The sequence below is a fragment of the Pangasianodon hypophthalmus genome, chromosome 21, assembly GCF_027358585.1.
Source record: "Pangasianodon hypophthalmus isolate fPanHyp1 chromosome 21, fPanHyp1.pri, whole genome shotgun sequence".
Classification (NCBI taxonomy): Eukaryota; Metazoa; Chordata; class Actinopteri; order Siluriformes; family Pangasiidae; genus Pangasianodon; species Pangasianodon hypophthalmus.
Genome location: NC_069730.1, coordinates 8,302,326 through 8,321,658, shown reverse-complemented (window position 1 = coordinate 8,321,658; position 19,333 = coordinate 8,302,326). Strand labels below are relative to the sequence as shown.

Below are 19,333 nucleotides of genomic sequence, written 5' to 3'. Positions count from 1 at the left end.
CTGTTAGCCACAGTTCAGAGTAAACAATTTGCCACCTGGATCATGAGCCTCAGTGCAAATGCACCAGCTGCACCACAGTAGCTCTTCCCCTGTCTAGAACACATTGCAGCTTGACTGTTGTGCACCATCCAATTATAACACTACTCTAGACTGTCTGTCTTTCACAACCCACCAGCAATACACCATAAACGGTAGAATTTTCTACAATACTGCTATAAATGCAACAATGAACTATTCTACATTTCACACATCACATCACTTTTCTTCATCATACCATTTTCTTTGAGATATTTCAAAATACTGTACTGTATAACTGTGCAAGTTACAGAAAGCACTTAGTCTATGGAAGAAGCCAGTGTTTTACATAAACACTACACTTTCATATTGAATTCAAAAACAAAACACTAAATGAATAGGCTTCCAGTCATCGGAGTGGTTCCACAATATGACTGGGCTTTATTCTTCTGCTGAAGGGTGAGTGCAACCTCAGTGTAAACACAAAAGATTTATAGTGCCGTATATTATACGAAAGGCAACTCAAAACAGAAACCCATGAAAAATACTTAAAATGCTGAACATTTGTGCAGTTTGTACAGTCTACACTGTACAGAATTGTGGTCAGGTAATATGCAAAGACTGTAACTGTAATGCAGATAACCTGGTTTTATTAATGTTTATGAAATATATCATATTCGATTCAGCCTTAAGATTTCTAAGTGATTATGACAGATTTGATGTTCAGAATTATTTCAGTCCAAAGCCATAGCCTGAACTATCAGTTCTTTTCCATCCAAACCAAAAGTATTTAGGTTAAATTAGACTCTACTCAAAAAGGACTCTGCTTTATGGAATTCTGAGTCCTTAAATAGACCGAAAGAAAACTTTCTCACAAGTTCTAAATGTCTGCAAAAGCTTGAACGAGGTCTGGCACAAAACATGTTTATCCACCTACATCACCTTACACCTAAGCTTGAAAAGCATCTGTTTTCCCTTTTTGTAGATCATGACCTGTATTTCATAGAGTACTTTTTCTCCTTCCTCACAGTAGGTACTGGCAGGCTAAAGCTTTCTTCATAAAGTTTTAAAAAGCTATTCAGTGTCTATTAGTAGATTCAAACCTGACAAAGTCAAATTTTGTGTTCAGGTTAATATTCCTTATACTTTAGTGTATATATACTTCTGCTTGGTTTCATCACATAAACCATGACATGTCTTATCATCATCATATGTTGATTATACCCAAATATCCTTCTCTCCACTGATAACCTCAACCCTGTCACTAAACTCCCCGAATGTCTTCTGGAAATCAGTCAATGGATCTCCCAGCTACTTATAGCAGGTGCAAAGGCAATGAGGAGGGAAATACTGTACAACCACATCCAGCTACATTTACTAGCTACATTACTTTTAAGCATAGTGAAAATATTAGATATTATTAGATATTATTCATGCTGATCTTAATTTCCAAAATTATACTACCAATTACAGATTAATTAATTATCTCAAGAATCTCCAAATCTTGTGTCAGTCTGATGCTGAAAGTCTAATCCATGTATTTATCCATAGATTAGACTATTGTAATGCTAGACGTCCTCAAAAATCAATAAAAAAAGCTCAAACTTATCCAAAATGCTACTGCAAGGGTGCTTATCCAAACAAGATCCTTAGATCACTTAGATCACTACACTGGCTTCCAATCAAATACAGAACTGATTTTAGGCTTTTAATGGCATTGCTCTCAAATATATTTCAGACCTGCTCACTGTGTATAAACCAAGCAGAATGCTCAGGTCATCAGCCGCTGCTCTTCCAGTCATTCCAAGAATTAAAACAAGAATAGGTTATAGAGTTTTTAGTCATTATAGTCCTACACTGTGGAACACACTGCCTGATGGCCTAAGATCTGCCACTACTGTGCTCTATGAAAATAATATGTATTATTATTTTTCATAAACTAGCTTGCTTTTGTCAGAGTTACTGTGCTGTCCATTTATATACCAGATTTAAATACCAGTCCCCAATTAAACCTGTCAAAATATAAAACAACCACTACTTACACTAGTGACCTCTGTGACCTTTCTGCTGTATTAACAAGTTTAACAAGTTATTTACAACAAACAACAGTTATTTTATAGTCAGAATCTGTGTCTGTGTGTGTGTTTCTGTTTCTGTAGAATGTACATGTCACTCACATTCTGCTTGCCCACTATATTGTGGAATGGGAGTTCTGGACTCCATGTGCCCTCAGTAAATGTGGTGGTGGACGCTCTGTGATCTGATTGGTTGGTGGCCTCCTTCATGATGTCCTCAGGCAGTGTGAGGAGACTTTCCTCAGGCTGCTTGATCAGGAAAGTCTCGATGTTGTGTCGGCGCAAGAAATCGTTCCGATCCTTGCCGTGGCCCGCCTCGACTTCATAGTCTCCATTTAGACAATCCAGTGCTGCTTTAGAGATGTGGATTCGCCTATAATACAACACACACAGCCAGAAATCTAGGCACCTCTAAACTTAATTTAAAACTAGAAAGATAGGGCTTTAAGTAACATGTTTATGTGATTTCATGAGCTATCTCTCATGTCTGTAAAATAACAAAAAAGACATTAAATGGACATAAAAATGTGAGTGTATGTGCATGTCTTACCCTGGTATGCCTCCAGACTCAAGTTTGTTGGCAATATCGACGTCCCAGGACCAGACATCAAACTGCCACTTCCTCAGTCCCAGAACCCCGCATAAGACTGACCCAGAGTGAATACCAATACGCATGTCGATGTCGTGCTTCGTACGTGAACGCACATACCTACACACACAAATAATACAATCACACAAACACCATATACTAAAAATAAAATAAACAGTCACATCCTCCAACAGCAGCACATTATTGTACAGCTTCAGAAGATAACGTAACTTAATGTAAGGTGCAAAGAAAGTGGCATAAATACGGATCATCAGTAGTTGTTCTTGAGTTGGCTTTTTGTGATTTATGTCCACGTAATTAATATACAACGCTGACACTGTAGGGTGCATAGGGCCAAATCTGTGTGTGGCTTGTTCATTAAACATGAGAGAACATGGCTGAAACACCAAAATAAGGACCATGAAAGCTAGCTGAACTGGTCACCCAAGTCAGTTGAAGCATTGGTGCTGTTAAGGCAAGGCATATTAGCTAGTATTAGAAAAGAAATGACACGTGATTTTTTTTGCCTGGACAGCCATTGTGAAATTAGGAATAAATTAATTATAATCATTCATTCATTAATCCGTTATATGCTGGATTTACTGTGAGGTAGTTCCATTGACTTGTGTTACTAAACACTGTATATATAGCTGAACACACACACTGGGCCATTGTCCTTGCCATGGCCCAGCTCAACCTCTTAATCTCATTTAGACAGTCCAGAGCTATGGCTGAAATACTGCATGAATGTTTTAGAAGCCTTATGATGATATTCCAGATGTTAACATCATTGTGTGTTGCGAATGTTGCAACGTTTGTAGGTTATGATAACGCAGTCTAGCCCACATCTGAAGAACAGTAAAGTAAAGTAAAGTGGAATCACAGCCACACCTCTACCAGGAGTCTGCCAAATTAGAAAATATCATATGGCTCACATCTCTACAGCCAGAGCAATGGCACAACACATCTCTGTCAGACATGAGCCATATTAAAAATCTGATATTTGAGCAGAATGAGTTCTGAGATTTGTGTAGCCCACATATGGATATCACACCAAAAGCCAGGCGAATCCCAGATCTTATTCAAAACTACACAAACGCTACATTATTTTTAATTTAACCTACCTCTACCAACAGTATTTTCTGTGTATATTTTCTACACAATAGAAAATAGGCTTAGAAATAGGTATAAGATAACTGAGAAATGTTTTTGACTTTTTATTTTATCGGAAAAAATCTATCTCTAACTAGATCATTATATCGAGATCACGTTATCTGGATAATTAGGTGCATATATTTGTCTTACTTCATACTAAAACTGTCTAGTACCAACAAATATATAGTCTTACAGTTATAGGCTTATAGCAGCTTACAATAAGTAATCTAGTTACTGGTTGTTGTACTGTACAGTCCCATTAGAATCCGAGTGTGGAGTCCCTAAACACAAAGATTTAGGGATTTGATTTTTTTTTCTTTTTAAATAACAGGGGAAAACATCTCCCTCAACCAGTATTTAATTACCAACAGTGGGTAATCTATAATAAAATGTAAAAAAAAAAAAAAATTGGTTGTGTACATTAACTAGTATTATTAGATATTATTACACATTAAAAACCAGCAGCCTTTAATCAAATAATTTTTATTTCAAATAATATTATCATATAAACAGTATACAAAAATGTTTATGGCATTTACATCATTAACTGGTTGCTTCAGGTCATTTCAGTTGGTCGCATGCAGTCTGAAGATATGAATTTGTGTCAGTCTCATTATTTTGTCACATCTTTGGGCCAAAGTGAGATAAAAGGCATGAAACGACTGTGACTCTTATGCAGATTTACCACAGATAAAACTGATCTAGACCAGAGTTCTCTACTATCTGGGAATGTTCTTGTTATTTTTGCTAACCTAGGCCATTTCTAAATCTGTTTAGGTGCAGATCCATAAAATGATATTGATGCTATTGCGCCTTAAACCAAAGCAGTGCACATTTATATTCTGCATTATTCATTGTTCAAATGTATGCTCAGTTTAGTGAGGACTGTTTGGTGTAATTCTTGTCTAACGTTACCAAACCCCATCTATTAAATATATATTTGTGTTTAAATAGTAAATGAAGTGATTAAAAATAAACACAAGCACAGTAATACACATTAAGATTTATTTAAATGCATGCTCTTGTATGTATGCATAATGCATATTTAGTGAGTATATTTGGGGGAAAAACATGAATACAACAACATGTAGATTTATTTGAAAAACTTTCTCATAAAGTACAGGTTATAAACAATATTAATAAATTTGGATTTCTGTAAAAACCATTCACAAAGTAATCTTTTTTAATGATGCAAAAGCAAATTACATACACATATTTACATTGCAAATTATGTGTTCATTGTAATATCATTGAACAATCTTAATGTTTCTCAACATTTTAAAATAGATCAACACACACAATCTACTTGCAACACAGATTTACCCAACGGAGGATAATGGCAGGTCACTCTTCTCATCTTCTCCTTCTTCCTCCACCATCACCATCATCATCATGCAGTTCCTCATTTTAGATATAAAATAGTATGTAGCATCAGAATAATAATAATAATAATAATAATAATAATAATAATGTTTAGTAATAACCAGTTTAACAATATTCTTACCTCTCTTTAGTGACATTTTGTCCTCTCCGGCAATGTAAAAATGAATCCATTCTTGTCTATCTCCTCCAGGTGCAATGAGAGTGAATGTTTTTTCCCCCTTGACTTTACTTTAAGTTTTAGAAAAGAATTCCTGGAACACACTCCGTAGCCATTGGCATACAGTTTGCTAAAATGAAGTCAGTGATTATACGTCTGCGAAATAAGGGAGATTGACGGAAATGGACACCCACTCACCGCCCCCAATTAGCGTGGGCTACGTTATGAACTGCGGCATGATTTCCCTGCTCAGCTCCTGAGCTCCAGGCTACATGTAGCTTTCCAGCTTTGAGCCAAATAAAGCCTACACATAACACTTTCAGTGGTGTTCCCACCCCGTACCTATGTGTTCTTATCTGGGTCTTATACGTCAACACTAAAGGTGTTCCAAAAGAGAAATTCTCACCAATTCTGCAGGTATGCCAAAACATGTAACTTTCACATTTGGCCAAAAGTATGTGGATACCTGACCAATTAGACCCATATGTGCTTTTTGAACACCCCATTACAGATTTAGTTCCCTTTGCTGCTATAACCTCCATTCTTTGGGGATTTGTGCATTCAGTCACAAGTGCATTAGTGAGGTCAGGTACTGATGTTGGGAGAGGAGGCCTGGTGCGCAGTCAGAGATCCAGTTCATCCCAGAGATGCTCAGTGGGGTTGAGGGCAGGGTTCTATGCAGGCCACTTGAGTTCTTCCACTCCAACCTTGGCAAATCATGACCTCACTCTGTGCACAGGGGCAGCTGTCACTCAGTGAAGTATACAAAGACAATCTAGACAAGTGTGTGCTTCAAACCTTGTTGCAACAGTTTGGGGAACAGGCGACAGTCAGGTGTCCACTTACTTTTGGCCAGATAGTGTACCTTGGCCAAAAATACCGGATAGCAGCCACATATGGGCCAAATATACATGCTATCTAGGTACATTACCTGATGGTTTTGATCATGCTGAGACCCATTTCTACACAGCAGTGGGCGTGATCTGGTCTGGGTTCAGGAAGGCCTGAGACACAGTAATAACAATCTCCAAGAATCTTTATCCTCAAACAGTGGTGCTCCTACAAGAGAGGCAGAACGAGAACTCAAGAAATGCATGTAATTTTATTTAAAATGGCAATTGAGAGTGAAGAAATTCAGATTCATGCTGGAAAAAAAAGATTTGACAACAATTTTGCAAAAACTGGCACTCTCCCTCTATTGACTGAGAAATGTAAGCCTGACAACATATTTGTAAGAGTACATTAGCATTCTTGACAGACACAGACAGAGTATTAATGATAATCTCACTTAGTTGCACTGATATCTATTACTCATGCTTGCTGCAGTGTTTACATGCTCTCACGACTCTGTAAACAACTGTGCAGAAACAAAAGACCAGTTAGTGCTGCTCATCACTGCTAAACACTACACACTGCCACAATTAGCCATGCTATGAGTCATAATTGCATGCTTCAGCTGCTAGCACTAAATGATATAGTACAAGAGCAGACTGAGATCAGTTCTCGACTGGAGAAGCTACAAGGGTTAAAAAGAGATTTAATCACAATAAGACTACAGTACTATGTAAAAAATCTAAATTAAATGAATAAATAAAACAGCTCTCCAAACAATACTTTTCTAACCAAAATTAAATGGCACATAAAATTTTTGTATGTCAGTAAATAATGTTAAATAGTACATACTAGACTACTATTTAGACAAAAAAAAAATGAATGCAGGCTGTCAGGTTTTACCTGCAAAAACAGAAGGAAGTTCGACAAACAAAGTCTCCAGAAGAACTGTGACAGATTCTCCAAGATGTTCAGAAAAACTTATCAGCCAATTTCCTTATAAAACTGCGCAAAATATACCTGAGACTGCTGATGCATTTTTAAAGATAAAGGGTTATGATGCCAAATATTGTTTGATTGACACTGCTCTTTATAGAATATTTTATATGGAAAATCTTTTATTGTATTATTTAAGTCATCTTTGCTTTACAACATTTCATTTACATGTGTCTAAGATGTTTGCACAGTACTGTATATATCACCTGTGGCACCAGAACTAAAGATGAAGTTAAAAAAAAAAAGATCATTCCTATGCTGAATGTAGAATACATATCTTTAGAATAAATATGCCACTGGATTATATAAGAGGGCTATTTACTATTACAGTACGTCATCTTAAAAGAACACTAATAAGTGTTTTTGTCACCCAATATGCCATCCAGACTCAATCCTTTCAATCAGTTCAGTTATATCCTCATAAGAACCTCTGATGCCAAATAGCATTTATTAGCATCTTAGCTCTAACTCACTAATGAACTCAGGCTCATTACAGTATCGTACAATTGGTCCTAAGAATTTTCATGTTTCACGACATGTTAGGAATGATTCATCAGAATTAATAGGGACATTAACTGTGATGGAAGTCTCTAATCACAAGCTACCACAATAGTTTAAGCGATTTTTATCCCTGAAAATTCTTGATTTCATCCAAATTTAACTCTTTCCCACAATTCAATTAACCCTTCATAGAAAATACTGTCATCAGCTAGCTTTCATTAATATCTTTGCCTTAGCAAACTTACTAATTCAAGCTCCTTAGAGTATCCTATGAATGTTCCAAAGGAATTTCATGTTTCAGGATAATTTAGGATTGATTTAAGTTGATCAAAATTAATATGGATATTGCATATTAATATGAATATGCACTGTGTATGATATGCCAATACCCACCATGCAACAGTGGACTATCTCTACCTGTGCTATGAAATATCTGCCCGTTACAATGCTAAAGCTAATAATGTTTTAGGACATTATACTGTTCTAGATGATTTCACATTTTCAGGTAATAAGTAAATTTGGGTTAAATCAAAACCCTTTCTGGAATAAAAATTACCCTGGATCAGATACTGTAGAATTTTCCATGAATCCACAGTCATACAGGTCTCATATTTTTGACTGACAGATTTTTTTTCTTTTCACAAACACTCATATCTAGTTTTGAAATTCACTTTCTGAGCATAGTTTAGCCTGACATCTCTGGCTGCAATATTGAAGCTCAGCTTTGGCGCCTGAACACTACCATAAATATCAAATGAAGCTTATTTCAGGCTCATGTGAGTGCTGCAGCCGCTGCTGATTAAATTACTGACTCCATCTCTGAATCTGTCCTCTCAGGTTTGTGCAGAAACAGAAACGTGCTTATTTTCATTGTCCCATATTCAGAGTTGAGTTACGTACAGGTAGTGAAGGGTTGTGCATATTGGTAATCAGACCTCAGGGTGCAGTTTGCCAAAAAAACAGAGGTGTGTTTCAGTTACGTGTGATGCTGAACTGGAAATAAAGTCAATTTTTCTTGCAGCATATAGGCTAGAGTGAGGAACTGCGTTTAAACAGTAAGTCCAGCACCGCTGTCCAACAGTTTACAATGGCAATATTAAACATATAAATATGAAACTATTGATTAATTAATTAATTAAGGTTTTCTTTTGCACAGAGGAAAGAGAATCTGAAGGAGACATTATCTCTAAGACCAAATTTGATATGGATTTTATATGGGATTATGAGCGTCACATACTTAAATTGAGATGTAAGTTAGCAGGTAAGTGCTTGGTCGACTTTAAAACATGGACACAAATTCGTTTACAGAACAGCACATTAAATCAACAAAAATATCTTATTTGACAACTCAAAAAAAAAAAAGAATTAAATGCATGATAAAATAGCATACATCCCTTAAACACATTACACAATTCATGACCTCGGTTTAATATCTTGTTGCCACACTAACTTTACTAACACTTGTGTAACTGCTGGCTCAAGATTTTAAATATTAAAATAACAGCAGATAACATTGCCTATGCTTCAAGCTTTGTGCCAATGTACTTCAATTTCACTGTGAAAAACAAAAGGATGTGCTGGATCAAGTGGATCAACAATAAGACGCGCTGGATCAAGTGGATCAACAGTAGGATGCGCTGGATCAAGTGGATCAACAATAGGATGTGCTGGATCAAGTGGATCAACAATAGGATGTGCTGGATCAAGTGGATCAACAATAAGATGTGCTGGAGCAAGTGGATCAACAATAAGATGTGCTGGATCAAGTGGATCAACAATAGGATGTGCTGGATCAAGTGGATCAACAATAGGATGTGCTGGATCAAGTGGATCAACAATTTTAACTGCTAAATAATGAGAATGGAAGCCATATTGTTGTTGTGTTTAATGTGATAATTACAACTATCACTATTCATGCAGCAATATATTGACAATACTAGATTCCTATTAGATGTTTATTTGAATGTTTACAATTGTCTTATTCACTCATTCCCATATATCATCATATCAGTCTTTCATTTTGTTTGTTTATTTTTAAATTGCCTTACTTTTATGTTGCATATTACTTTTGACACTAAAGAAAATGCAGCAACAACAAATGCACTAAAGAATCCTGTGCTTGTCTTTGTCTTTAAAGGAGGCGGTCTAGATACTATTGAAAAACCCCATGGACACCTCTGCTCAAGAAAAATCTGAAAAATCAACATTATACAAATCAAATATGGCCAGCAGAAAGATGGAAATACTGATACTTATTAATGTAATGACTCCAACACACACACACACACAGACAGTATGCATATTGCAATCACTCTATATTTGCATAGCTTTACACAGACAATGACACACACAAACACATGAATAGTAGAGCCATCTTATCAGTAATATGCATGACACTCACATTATGCATGAATGAACATGATTGCCTCCCATCACAAAAACCTTGTACTTACACATATTGGCTATTTTATCAGTCATATATATGCACCTTGTAAGTACAGTATATAATTGCTATAGCCCATCTGTTGCTATGCACAAGTTCACCCATCTTTACCTCATTTATCCACCACATGACTACCACTGATCAGATATTATTTGAATGGGAGATCATTCTTCTTCTTCAGTGTAATTGCTGTGTTGAAAATAGTCTACCAAAGTATCTAGCCAGCAGAAACCCAGGGGTCAGAAAGTGATTCTAATACAAACTGCGCATGAAAAAAAAATTAGGAGTTTATGACTATGCAACTACAAGGCAATAGAGTAATAGTAATAGTGTGCAATAGTGCAGCCAGTAAGGGTACACAGTGTCCAGCACCACTGCTGTACTTGATACATTCCTACCAGTGTCACACATGACATTACCATATCCATTTCCAAGGAGGATGGATGGAACAGCCAACTCATAGATCCTAAAGTGGCTGAGACTACAAAATGCCTCTCCTAAACATGTCTCTTTGGGTGGAACATACTTCCATTGCAACCCGTTATCCTGGGGCACAGGCAGAAGCCGGACCGGTCCTGGAGCTGATAGAGTCCACTGATCCACTAGTTGGGTGCACAGATGCCCAGGTGTGCACTGGCAACAAGTGGAAGGCCCAAGAAGAGGTGGGCCAGGCAATCAACAGTCTCCAACACCAAGAAGTCATTGGCAGGGTCCAGGCAGGATGTACCAGACTAGATTGGGGAGAATCTCTGCAGCTCTGGTCCAAAGTCAACGGGAAACAGAAGAATGAGTTGGTCATGACATAAGTGGCAAGAGGAGAAAAATAGCAGTAAAAGATCAAGGCTCTGTCTCAAGGCCAATTCGTTGGCCTGACTTGTGGAGAACCTCACAAGCCTGGCTCAATTTCCTGATTAGATCCACCTATGATACCGTAGGGCGTCATAGCAACTTCCGCCCATGGTTTGGCACAGAGCAGAGTTGCACTCTCTGTAACACATCTCTCCAGGACATTCTTACAGGCTCCAAGACCATGCTAGCTCAGGGGAGATACAGCTGGTGACACGATCAGGTTCTGAGGAATCTGGCAGTAGTGTTTGAGATTGCTGCTAAATGCAGGGTGGCCAGCTGGAAGACTGTTATATATCCTGTGGAGGTTGGCTTCATATGCACAACAGCATCATGCCTCCGCAGGGATAAGGGGGTTCTGCGAGCCAAGCTGCTAAAAGCTGGAAGAAAGCTGGCAAAGGAGACAAAGAAGGCCAGCTTTTGGTTATGGCTCAGGAGAAAGGATAGAAGTTGGGGAATACACATCTGATCTGAAAGCCAACTGCAGGGGTGGCAGGGAGACATCCGGCTCCACCAACAGGTGATGTACTGGGGTAAGGAGCAAAACATCAAAGATTGGCGGTCTCCTGGCTGAAGACCCTGAATCTGGCATCACCAGTAGAAATGCGTCAAGCAAAGATGCCCAGCAGGTAGCAACATCCATCTGTACACTGCAGGGATTCTGACTGAGTGACATTTAACGCAAAACCTCTGAGTTGTAGCATAAAGTATAGACATGGGACAGGATTGACACCATTTGACAGTTTCTCACAACATATGTAGTAAATATAAAAAGCACACAGTTCTGTGCATAGTTGATGAATTTTTATTACAAATCTGGTCACAGTCATTGGTAAATGCATGTGCTGCATGAAACAACGATTAATATTAATGTTTCCAATACAATAGGGGTATTCTGGGAAAGATGGAGCCACCACCAACCCTCCATCCCTTTCGTTACCACTGGGTTAGACATGCACATATGCGACAGCCTAATAAAGTTAGAAAGTGTGTGTGTGGTTGTGTGTGTGTGTTTGTTTTTTTGGTTACTCACATGTGCAAGACGATCAAAGCGGGCAAAGAGCTCGTTGAGCATTCGGACGAGCTCTTGAGCTGAGAGGGTGGTAGACAGGTTTGTGAAACCCTTCACATCAGCAAAAAGAATACTGCAGGAGACACAGGCATCACACATATAAACACACAGATTATCCTGTTTTATGCACCTAAACAATTCTGTACTCAGTTATTTTACTAAAGGTGTAATTGGTAGTACTACACACTGGCAAACCGCCAATAATTGATTTGTTCTCAAAATTTCAGCCTGTTTGTCCTACACTCCCCACTGTAATGTAACCGATCATGCTTTATTCAATAATTCCCTGACATGCTTCACTCTCTCACTGTTCATGATCGAATACGATCTCAGCTGACAAGCAGTCACATTTCTCACAGCAGCATCAACAGGACGTCTGGCGCCAAAGTAAAAGAAAAAAAAAAAGCACAAGTTTCACATTGGAAAATATTTAAAATATTATTAAATAGGTAAATGCATTTTTAAAATATTAAAATTGCATATGTTAAATGTATAATTCTTTTATAAATATTTTAAGTGAGTCAGGCAAATTTATTCCTAAGCATGGGGAAATTAAAGGTTACTTTGACTATTATTACACACTAAACAAGCACAATTCTGAAAAGCTACAAGCCTTTCTGTAATGTCCTCTCAAGGTCATAATTGCAAACAAATTTCAAAACATACTATTCTCTAAATGGGTTACTTTAACATGCCGAGTCCAGCCAGCAAGCCAACCTCTTCCCACAGCTCACAACACCACACTCTCTGCAGTGCGAACCCAGCGCCCCACCTCGCCAGAGCATTAACACCTCATCACCATAAAAGACTCACCATTCCATCAGTTCCCTGCACAGCATTGCACTTCCCCCTGTGCTCTCGCTCTGCCGCGTTTTCCATCTATGCTCTTGCCTGTATCACTTGTTGTTCTTTGATTGTATTCCTAGTCATCTGTTGCTCAGTTAAGTTCTTTTTATTTCTGCATATCTTGATTTTCTTGTAGTTTCTGTTGGTAGTGTCCTTTCAGGTTCGCTGTGTTTGTTTACTTCCTGGTTCTGTTTAACAGTAATTTAGGATGCTGCCTTGGTTTAGTTATCATGTTTCCCTTTCTGCTGTTTTTAAGAGTTGTATGGTTTGTATAATAAAACTGCTAGTGTGTCCTTTGTCTCAGTCTGTGTCTTTTGTTACAGTTTGAAAATCAAACTTGATTTATGATTCTCACACATTCTCTCATTCATCGTTCAGGAGTGCAGTATCAAATGAAATCTAAAATCATGAGTATTTTGTGAATAAAAGAACAAAGGCACTAAACGCAATGTAGTCTGCCTGGTGAATTACATGGATCAACGCAGCAACATTTGTTTGGCAGATTGTAGTCCAAAAGGATTGATTCACTATAGTGTGTGTGTGTGTGTGTGTGTGTGTGCAAGAACACTGGAAAGACTACAGCAGTCGAGCAGGGTCTGTTGTTTGAGTTGACATGTTAGCCTGTTGGAGTTACCTGACGTTCTCATAGCGGTGGATGTAGATGCGGTGAAATTGATGCTGTAGATTCTCATCTTCCACATTACTCATGTCATTAATCATCTCCAGAACCACAAACCGTGGCAGCACTGACAACACCAGACGCTCCTGGCACAGGGGAAACATGGGTAATCAAGTTCAGTAGCCATCTTTATTCACATGCACAGAATAACCCTTATTCATCAAAGTTGCACAAAAATAAGCACAAATGTGAGTGCACAAAATGACATGAATAGATCTTATGAATACACTTATTCATGAAATGACATCAAAATGAGCAATGGGTTGAGCACAAATGATTGATCAGACTCAAGAATGTGGACACAAGCTCCTGCACTCAAGTCCCTTATTTACCTGTCATATGCATATGCCACACCCAAATTGACCAATTGATACATTATACAAATGTGCCTGTTAGTGAACTGAAGGATGAATGACCTGGTAAAGACTCATCTCTGAGCATTCTGATTCCCATTTACAACTTATACGTTGACACTAAGCCCCACAACCTACATTTTAGTTTGAGGTTCCTGCATGTGCAGTTGTCATTATCAATGTTAATGTCTATTTTTATTGTTAGTACTTGCACTAGTCTACTTACTATTCTTGCTATAATTATTGATTTTTCAGGTTGTTGAAATGGTCTGCTCAAATTTAGATGCATTATCCTACAGACATGGTGAAGATTGAATCGAATTGATTCAGTTAAACTGTTGTGAAACAGTAAAATCTGTGTATTCAACTTTGATGAATAAGGGCCAAGGGTTTTGTGGACTCATGTATACATGCTTACTACAGTGGATATCAAAAGTCTACACCAGATCTATCAAACTGCGAGAGGATCTCCTGTGCACAGCCCTCTTCAAGTCGTTCTACAGGTTTTCAGTAGGATTTAAATTTGGGCTCTGACTAGGCAATTCGAAAAATGTTGATCTTCTTCTTCTGAAGCTATTCCTTTTTTGACTTGGATTTGTGCTTTGGGTTATCATGTTGTTATCATGTTATAGTGTGATTATTTTTTCTTTACCTTCAGCTGTCTAACAGAGGCCTGTAGATTGTGTATGATGCTGCCACCACCATGCTTCACTGTGGGTATGTTCTTGGGTGATAAGCTGTCTTATTTTTGCACCAAACATATTTTTAAGAATCATGCCCAAAATGTTCTACTGTGGTGTCATCAGACCATAACCCAATTTGCCACATGGTTTTGGTTTTCATGAGAAAGCATACATCTAGTCACCAATGAGAGATTAATGTTGCCTTAAGTCTCTTGGCTCTTTGATACGTTTTCTTGTTCTTTCATCAATTTTGGAGGGATGTCCTGTTCTTAGTAATGTCTCTGTGGTGCCCTATTTTCACCACTTGTTGATGATGGCCTTCACAGTGTTCCATGGTACATCTAATGTTTTGGAAATTCTTTTGTACCCCTCTCCTGACCAATACCTTTCAACAATGACATCCTGTACATGCTTTCTAAGCTCTTTGTGGACCATGGCTTCAGCAGTCAGATGAAACATTTCATTTGAATGGCACAACATTTCTGTTTAGATTTATTCACCACCTGTACTGGTAAGTGGACAGATTTTGGGAATTCTGAAAAAAAATCGCTTGAGAAAGATTTCCTTCCTCTGTCCCTCTCTCTTTCCCCAGAACACCTTCTCACACACACATTGCACAACATCCCCATCTCTTAAGCACACAAACAAAAGGGCACACACAGACATACCCACAAGTAATTGATTTAAAGATGAGAGAAGTAATCTCATGAGAAAGCCAGACAAAAAGAAAAAGGTACTCAGACTCCTTAGGGAATATTTACCTTCCTTCTCTCACCATGTCTCTCCTTTTCCCTCTTTCTCTCTCTCTCTCTCTCCTCCTCCCTCTATCTTACAGAGAGCTCTCAGGTGATTTGTTGAAGGGGGTTCCATTTGCTAGTCAAGTGGGGCCCATGATGCAATCACGGAGTGTGTGTGTGTGCGTTTGTGTGTGTGCAATGTTTTTTCCCCAAGGGTGTGCTGGTATGATAATCTTACTTCTTTTGTGACAGAAATAAACACTTACACAGAGTGATTCTCTGGTCTAGAGGGTCACATGAACAATTATCTGTTAGGATGCTTTCCAATCTATTCAAACACATAAACGCACAGGTTCACACAGACACACTAACCTGTCTCTGATTCTCAGTCTCCAGGCGGAGGCGAGCTTCAATGCACCTGCGAGTCTCCAAAAAGGCCTGCCGTTGAGCACGGTCTGCCAGGTAACTGATAAAAACACCCGCAGTGTTCATACACAGGAACAACAACACCTGGGCACAGAGCTAGAGAAAGAGCGAGAGAGAGAGAGAGAGAGAGAGAGAGAAAGAGAGAGAGACAGAAACCAAGAAAGGGACAAAGTGACATATTTTATACCTTGTATACATCTTGTTCATGCCAGCATTGAGCAATAAGAGTCAGCCACAAATATCCATGTGCCTATGTGCATCAGCGTATGTTTATGTTTTGATAACCAAATGGCACAAGGATAAAAAAATATCTGACAATTGAGAACTTGTGGCAACACTGGGCTGGACCCCACATGTTTTTAAAAAAAAAAAAAAAAACTAAAAGAGGTAGTATTAATTAATTGCATTAATAATTATGTAAATGGAAGGAGTTGACAAAGACAGTAAGACAAGTGTGTGTGTGTGTCTGTTTGATAAAGAGGGACAGCTGTTTGTGTATTCCTATGTGTAATGTGTAATGATAGAAATATCTTAATTAACTATTTAATTTTGATCTTTCTGTCATCATTACATTATTGTAGTTTGCAGATCCTGTGAATTCAATTTGACAGATGTTCCTTTATCGCACTGTGCTTTATCATACAGGTAGCCTAAATGGTCTATATGTATGTGTGAGTGTATGTCATAAATATCAATCAAAATTCTTAAACACTTCCCATTGATCAATTCAATTCTTCCAATGATCAGCCCACAACCTCATCACATGATCTTCAGTCAAGCTCCTATCCCGGTCTTCTGATTACTAATTACATTCACCTGTTTGCAATTACTTTAACAATTTAAATAAAACCTCTGTTATGTGCCATGGTTAGTGTTTTGCTCATAGCTTGCTTCACATTTCCTGACTTGTCTTGTCTAGTTTATACCTATTTGTTGATCTTCTGATCATTTGCCTGTCTCACATTTCTGAGTATTGCCTAGCATTTTTGTTAGTGTGCTACATTGGTTTTAATAAAACCAAAAAAACCTGCACTTGCTTCTGTCTGTCTGCTTCATGTCAGAAGTCTTCACCAAAAGCAGGGATAAAGCAACAAAATCGTTGCTCTCTTTGCTCAAGGCCTTGTAGTCGGCAAAGAACTATACTAAATCTCTGCTAGCCTACACCATAGATTCCCAACCCCGGTCCTGAAGTTCCCCCTTGTCCTGTGCATTTTACTGTTTTCCCTGCTTGAACACACCCACTTCAATTCATGAATGGCAGTTAAATAGCTGTTCAGTGTTGAACAATAGTTGAATCAGTGTACTGGGATTCTCCAACTCTTGCCCTTACCAATCCCACAATGCCCATGGCTCCATATTGCTATAAACTTTATCACAGATCTGCCCTCCTCTCAGAGCCAACCAACCATCTTTTTCCCTCCAACCTATTCCACTTCCTGTCTTACCTACAGCATTCAAGACAGAAGTACTATTTCAGAACATTATAAGATAACTCAGTACTGTGTTAGACTGAAGGTTACCATTTTACCTGGCAAATATGAAGGGAATTTATGGTGAACCTAATAGTATCTGTTGGTTTAATGTCTGCTTATTATCCGCAAGGTAACGGGCAAGTTGAAAGTTGATCAAGAAATTGGTTGAATCCTCCTTACATTCTGCGTTAATTGCCCAGAGGTACTCTCACATTTCCTCCCACGGGATGAATATGCCACAAACTCCCTGAGTCATTCATCCACCTGGCTCATACCTTTCCATTGTGTACTGGGCAACAAACCATCTGTCTTTCCCTGGACATAGTGTGTTAAATCAGCCTTTTCACAATAATCCAGTGAAGCTACTTCCAAGTTATTAACATATACCCCCAAACGTCCATGGTTCCCTTCTCAAGCCTGTCATTCCTGGAACACTAGATGCCACCCACTCTGCCCATAACCTCATCATATGATCTCCAGTCAAATTCATATTCTAGTTCATAGTCTTCTGGTTACCAATGACAATCACCTGTTTTCAATCACACTACTCACTTTAAATAACCCAGACCCAGTGTCACTTTGTCTCACTCTGGCAACATGTCTGTGAATATCCAAGCCTCATCTCCCTGTCTTGATTAGTGTTTTGACCATATGCTGTTTTAATAAAACCGGGAATTCTGCACTAAAATAATTTGGGAAATTTCAAGTTCTTAATGAATCTGTTGTTTAACACAGTTTAGTCACAACCTTTCCAAGCAACAACTTTGGGCCTATTTTACCACATCACACATTTTCCCAGAATAAATTCAAGGTTCTTCTGTGTATGTGCTGTCCAAATGTAAAATTCAGGGAACTGACAGCATCCATCCTAGACTCTGTGGTTTGTGCCTGTTCACTGGCAACATGCTCTCCTTCAGAGAATGAAGAGAATGAAGCCCACAATCTTCTCTCAAATCACTCATCAGTTCACTGGAAAACAATAGAATTTCATGTACTTCCAACCAGCTTTAGCAAACAACGTGCTGTAAAATCTGTAACAGTGAACGTTATTAGTGATCACAGTTGATGTGGAGAAGAACCACAAATTCTTTAAATTATTCCAACATCATATAAGAAGCTGTTATTCTGGAGCTTCTGTTTCTTACAGACTTGGCTTGACAGCTATTGTATCCAATGTATCCAATGTATATCCAATGTATCCAGTGGTACAGGTTAGAGGGGTAATGACTAATATGGAATACCTGAACCCTGTTGTCCCCATATATTCATGATCTCTCTCTTTCTATCTCCCTGAGATGTACTGTTGCAGTGAGAAGTGTAAAAGTGAAATGAGTAAAAGCTGAGCAGGTAGTAGCGAGCAAACTGGAAAGCTACAAAATTTGTTTTGAAGGTTTTTTTTGTTACTGGTTTTCTATTGTGCACAGGACATAACCCCCCCCCAAAAAAAAAAGCTCATGCGAACTCTTACCTTGGGTCTACTGTACTGTATCCCTGTACCCCTTTTCATTTGAATGCCTTACAGTGCTCCGCTGCTTTGCATTGGTGACCAAACAGTTTTGGTGATTATTGTATATCATATCATGACCTGATCAATATGGTGCTTGTTTTCTAGTGGAGTTTGGGAAAATACTATGACTCCATCTGATTTTAACCAGTCTATGATTTAATTGTGAGAAGAAGTCATATCAGAAACAGTCTTGTGTAGTATGATAAATAGTATAACTGTAGACCAAGTATGGCCTGACAAACTGAGGCAGAAAATCCTATGGAAAGATCAGTTTAGATCACAAAAGTGCCATTGTTTCAAAAAAGCTGGTCAGCATCAAATTGCCTGCAGGTTTCTGTAAATCAAGGCCTTAGTCAAGTGGATCTGTAATGATCTGTGGAAGAATTGAAACAAATACTGTCATACAACAGGTCAGCTGATGTTGGGGCATGATTATATTTGACCTTACCATGAACTGTTATTTAAAGCTACAGCATAATTTTTTTTGTTTTGTTTTGTTTTTGTTTTGAGTTGCTTAACGGGTAAAAAAAATAATAAAAATGAATGTTGAAAGTCCTTGGTGTGATT

General features: G+C 38.2%; 1 protein-coding gene across 2 annotated transcripts in view; it reads right to left on the bottom strand.

Annotated features, from left to right (window-relative positions):
- The window catches only part of adcy8 (adenylate cyclase 8 (brain)), a 60,222-nt gene that overhangs the window by 26,714 nt on the left and 14,175 nt on the right, over nucleotides 1-19,333 (bottom strand). For both annotated transcript variants that reach the window (XM_026941416.3, XM_026941417.3), the window contains exons 2-7: nucleotides 15,734-15,883; nucleotides 13,544-13,674; nucleotides 12,025-12,136; nucleotides 6,306-6,433; nucleotides 2,641-2,799; nucleotides 2,193-2,463 (exon numbers count right to left, since the gene is read on the bottom strand). In XM_026941416.3, coding sequence (XP_026797217.1) covers nucleotides 2,193-2,463; nucleotides 2,641-2,799; nucleotides 6,306-6,433; nucleotides 12,025-12,136; nucleotides 13,544-13,674; nucleotides 15,734-15,883 — 951 coding nt within the window. The remainder of the gene's footprint in view (nucleotides 1-2,192; nucleotides 2,464-2,640; nucleotides 2,800-6,305; nucleotides 6,434-12,024; nucleotides 12,137-13,543; nucleotides 13,675-15,733; nucleotides 15,884-19,333) is intronic.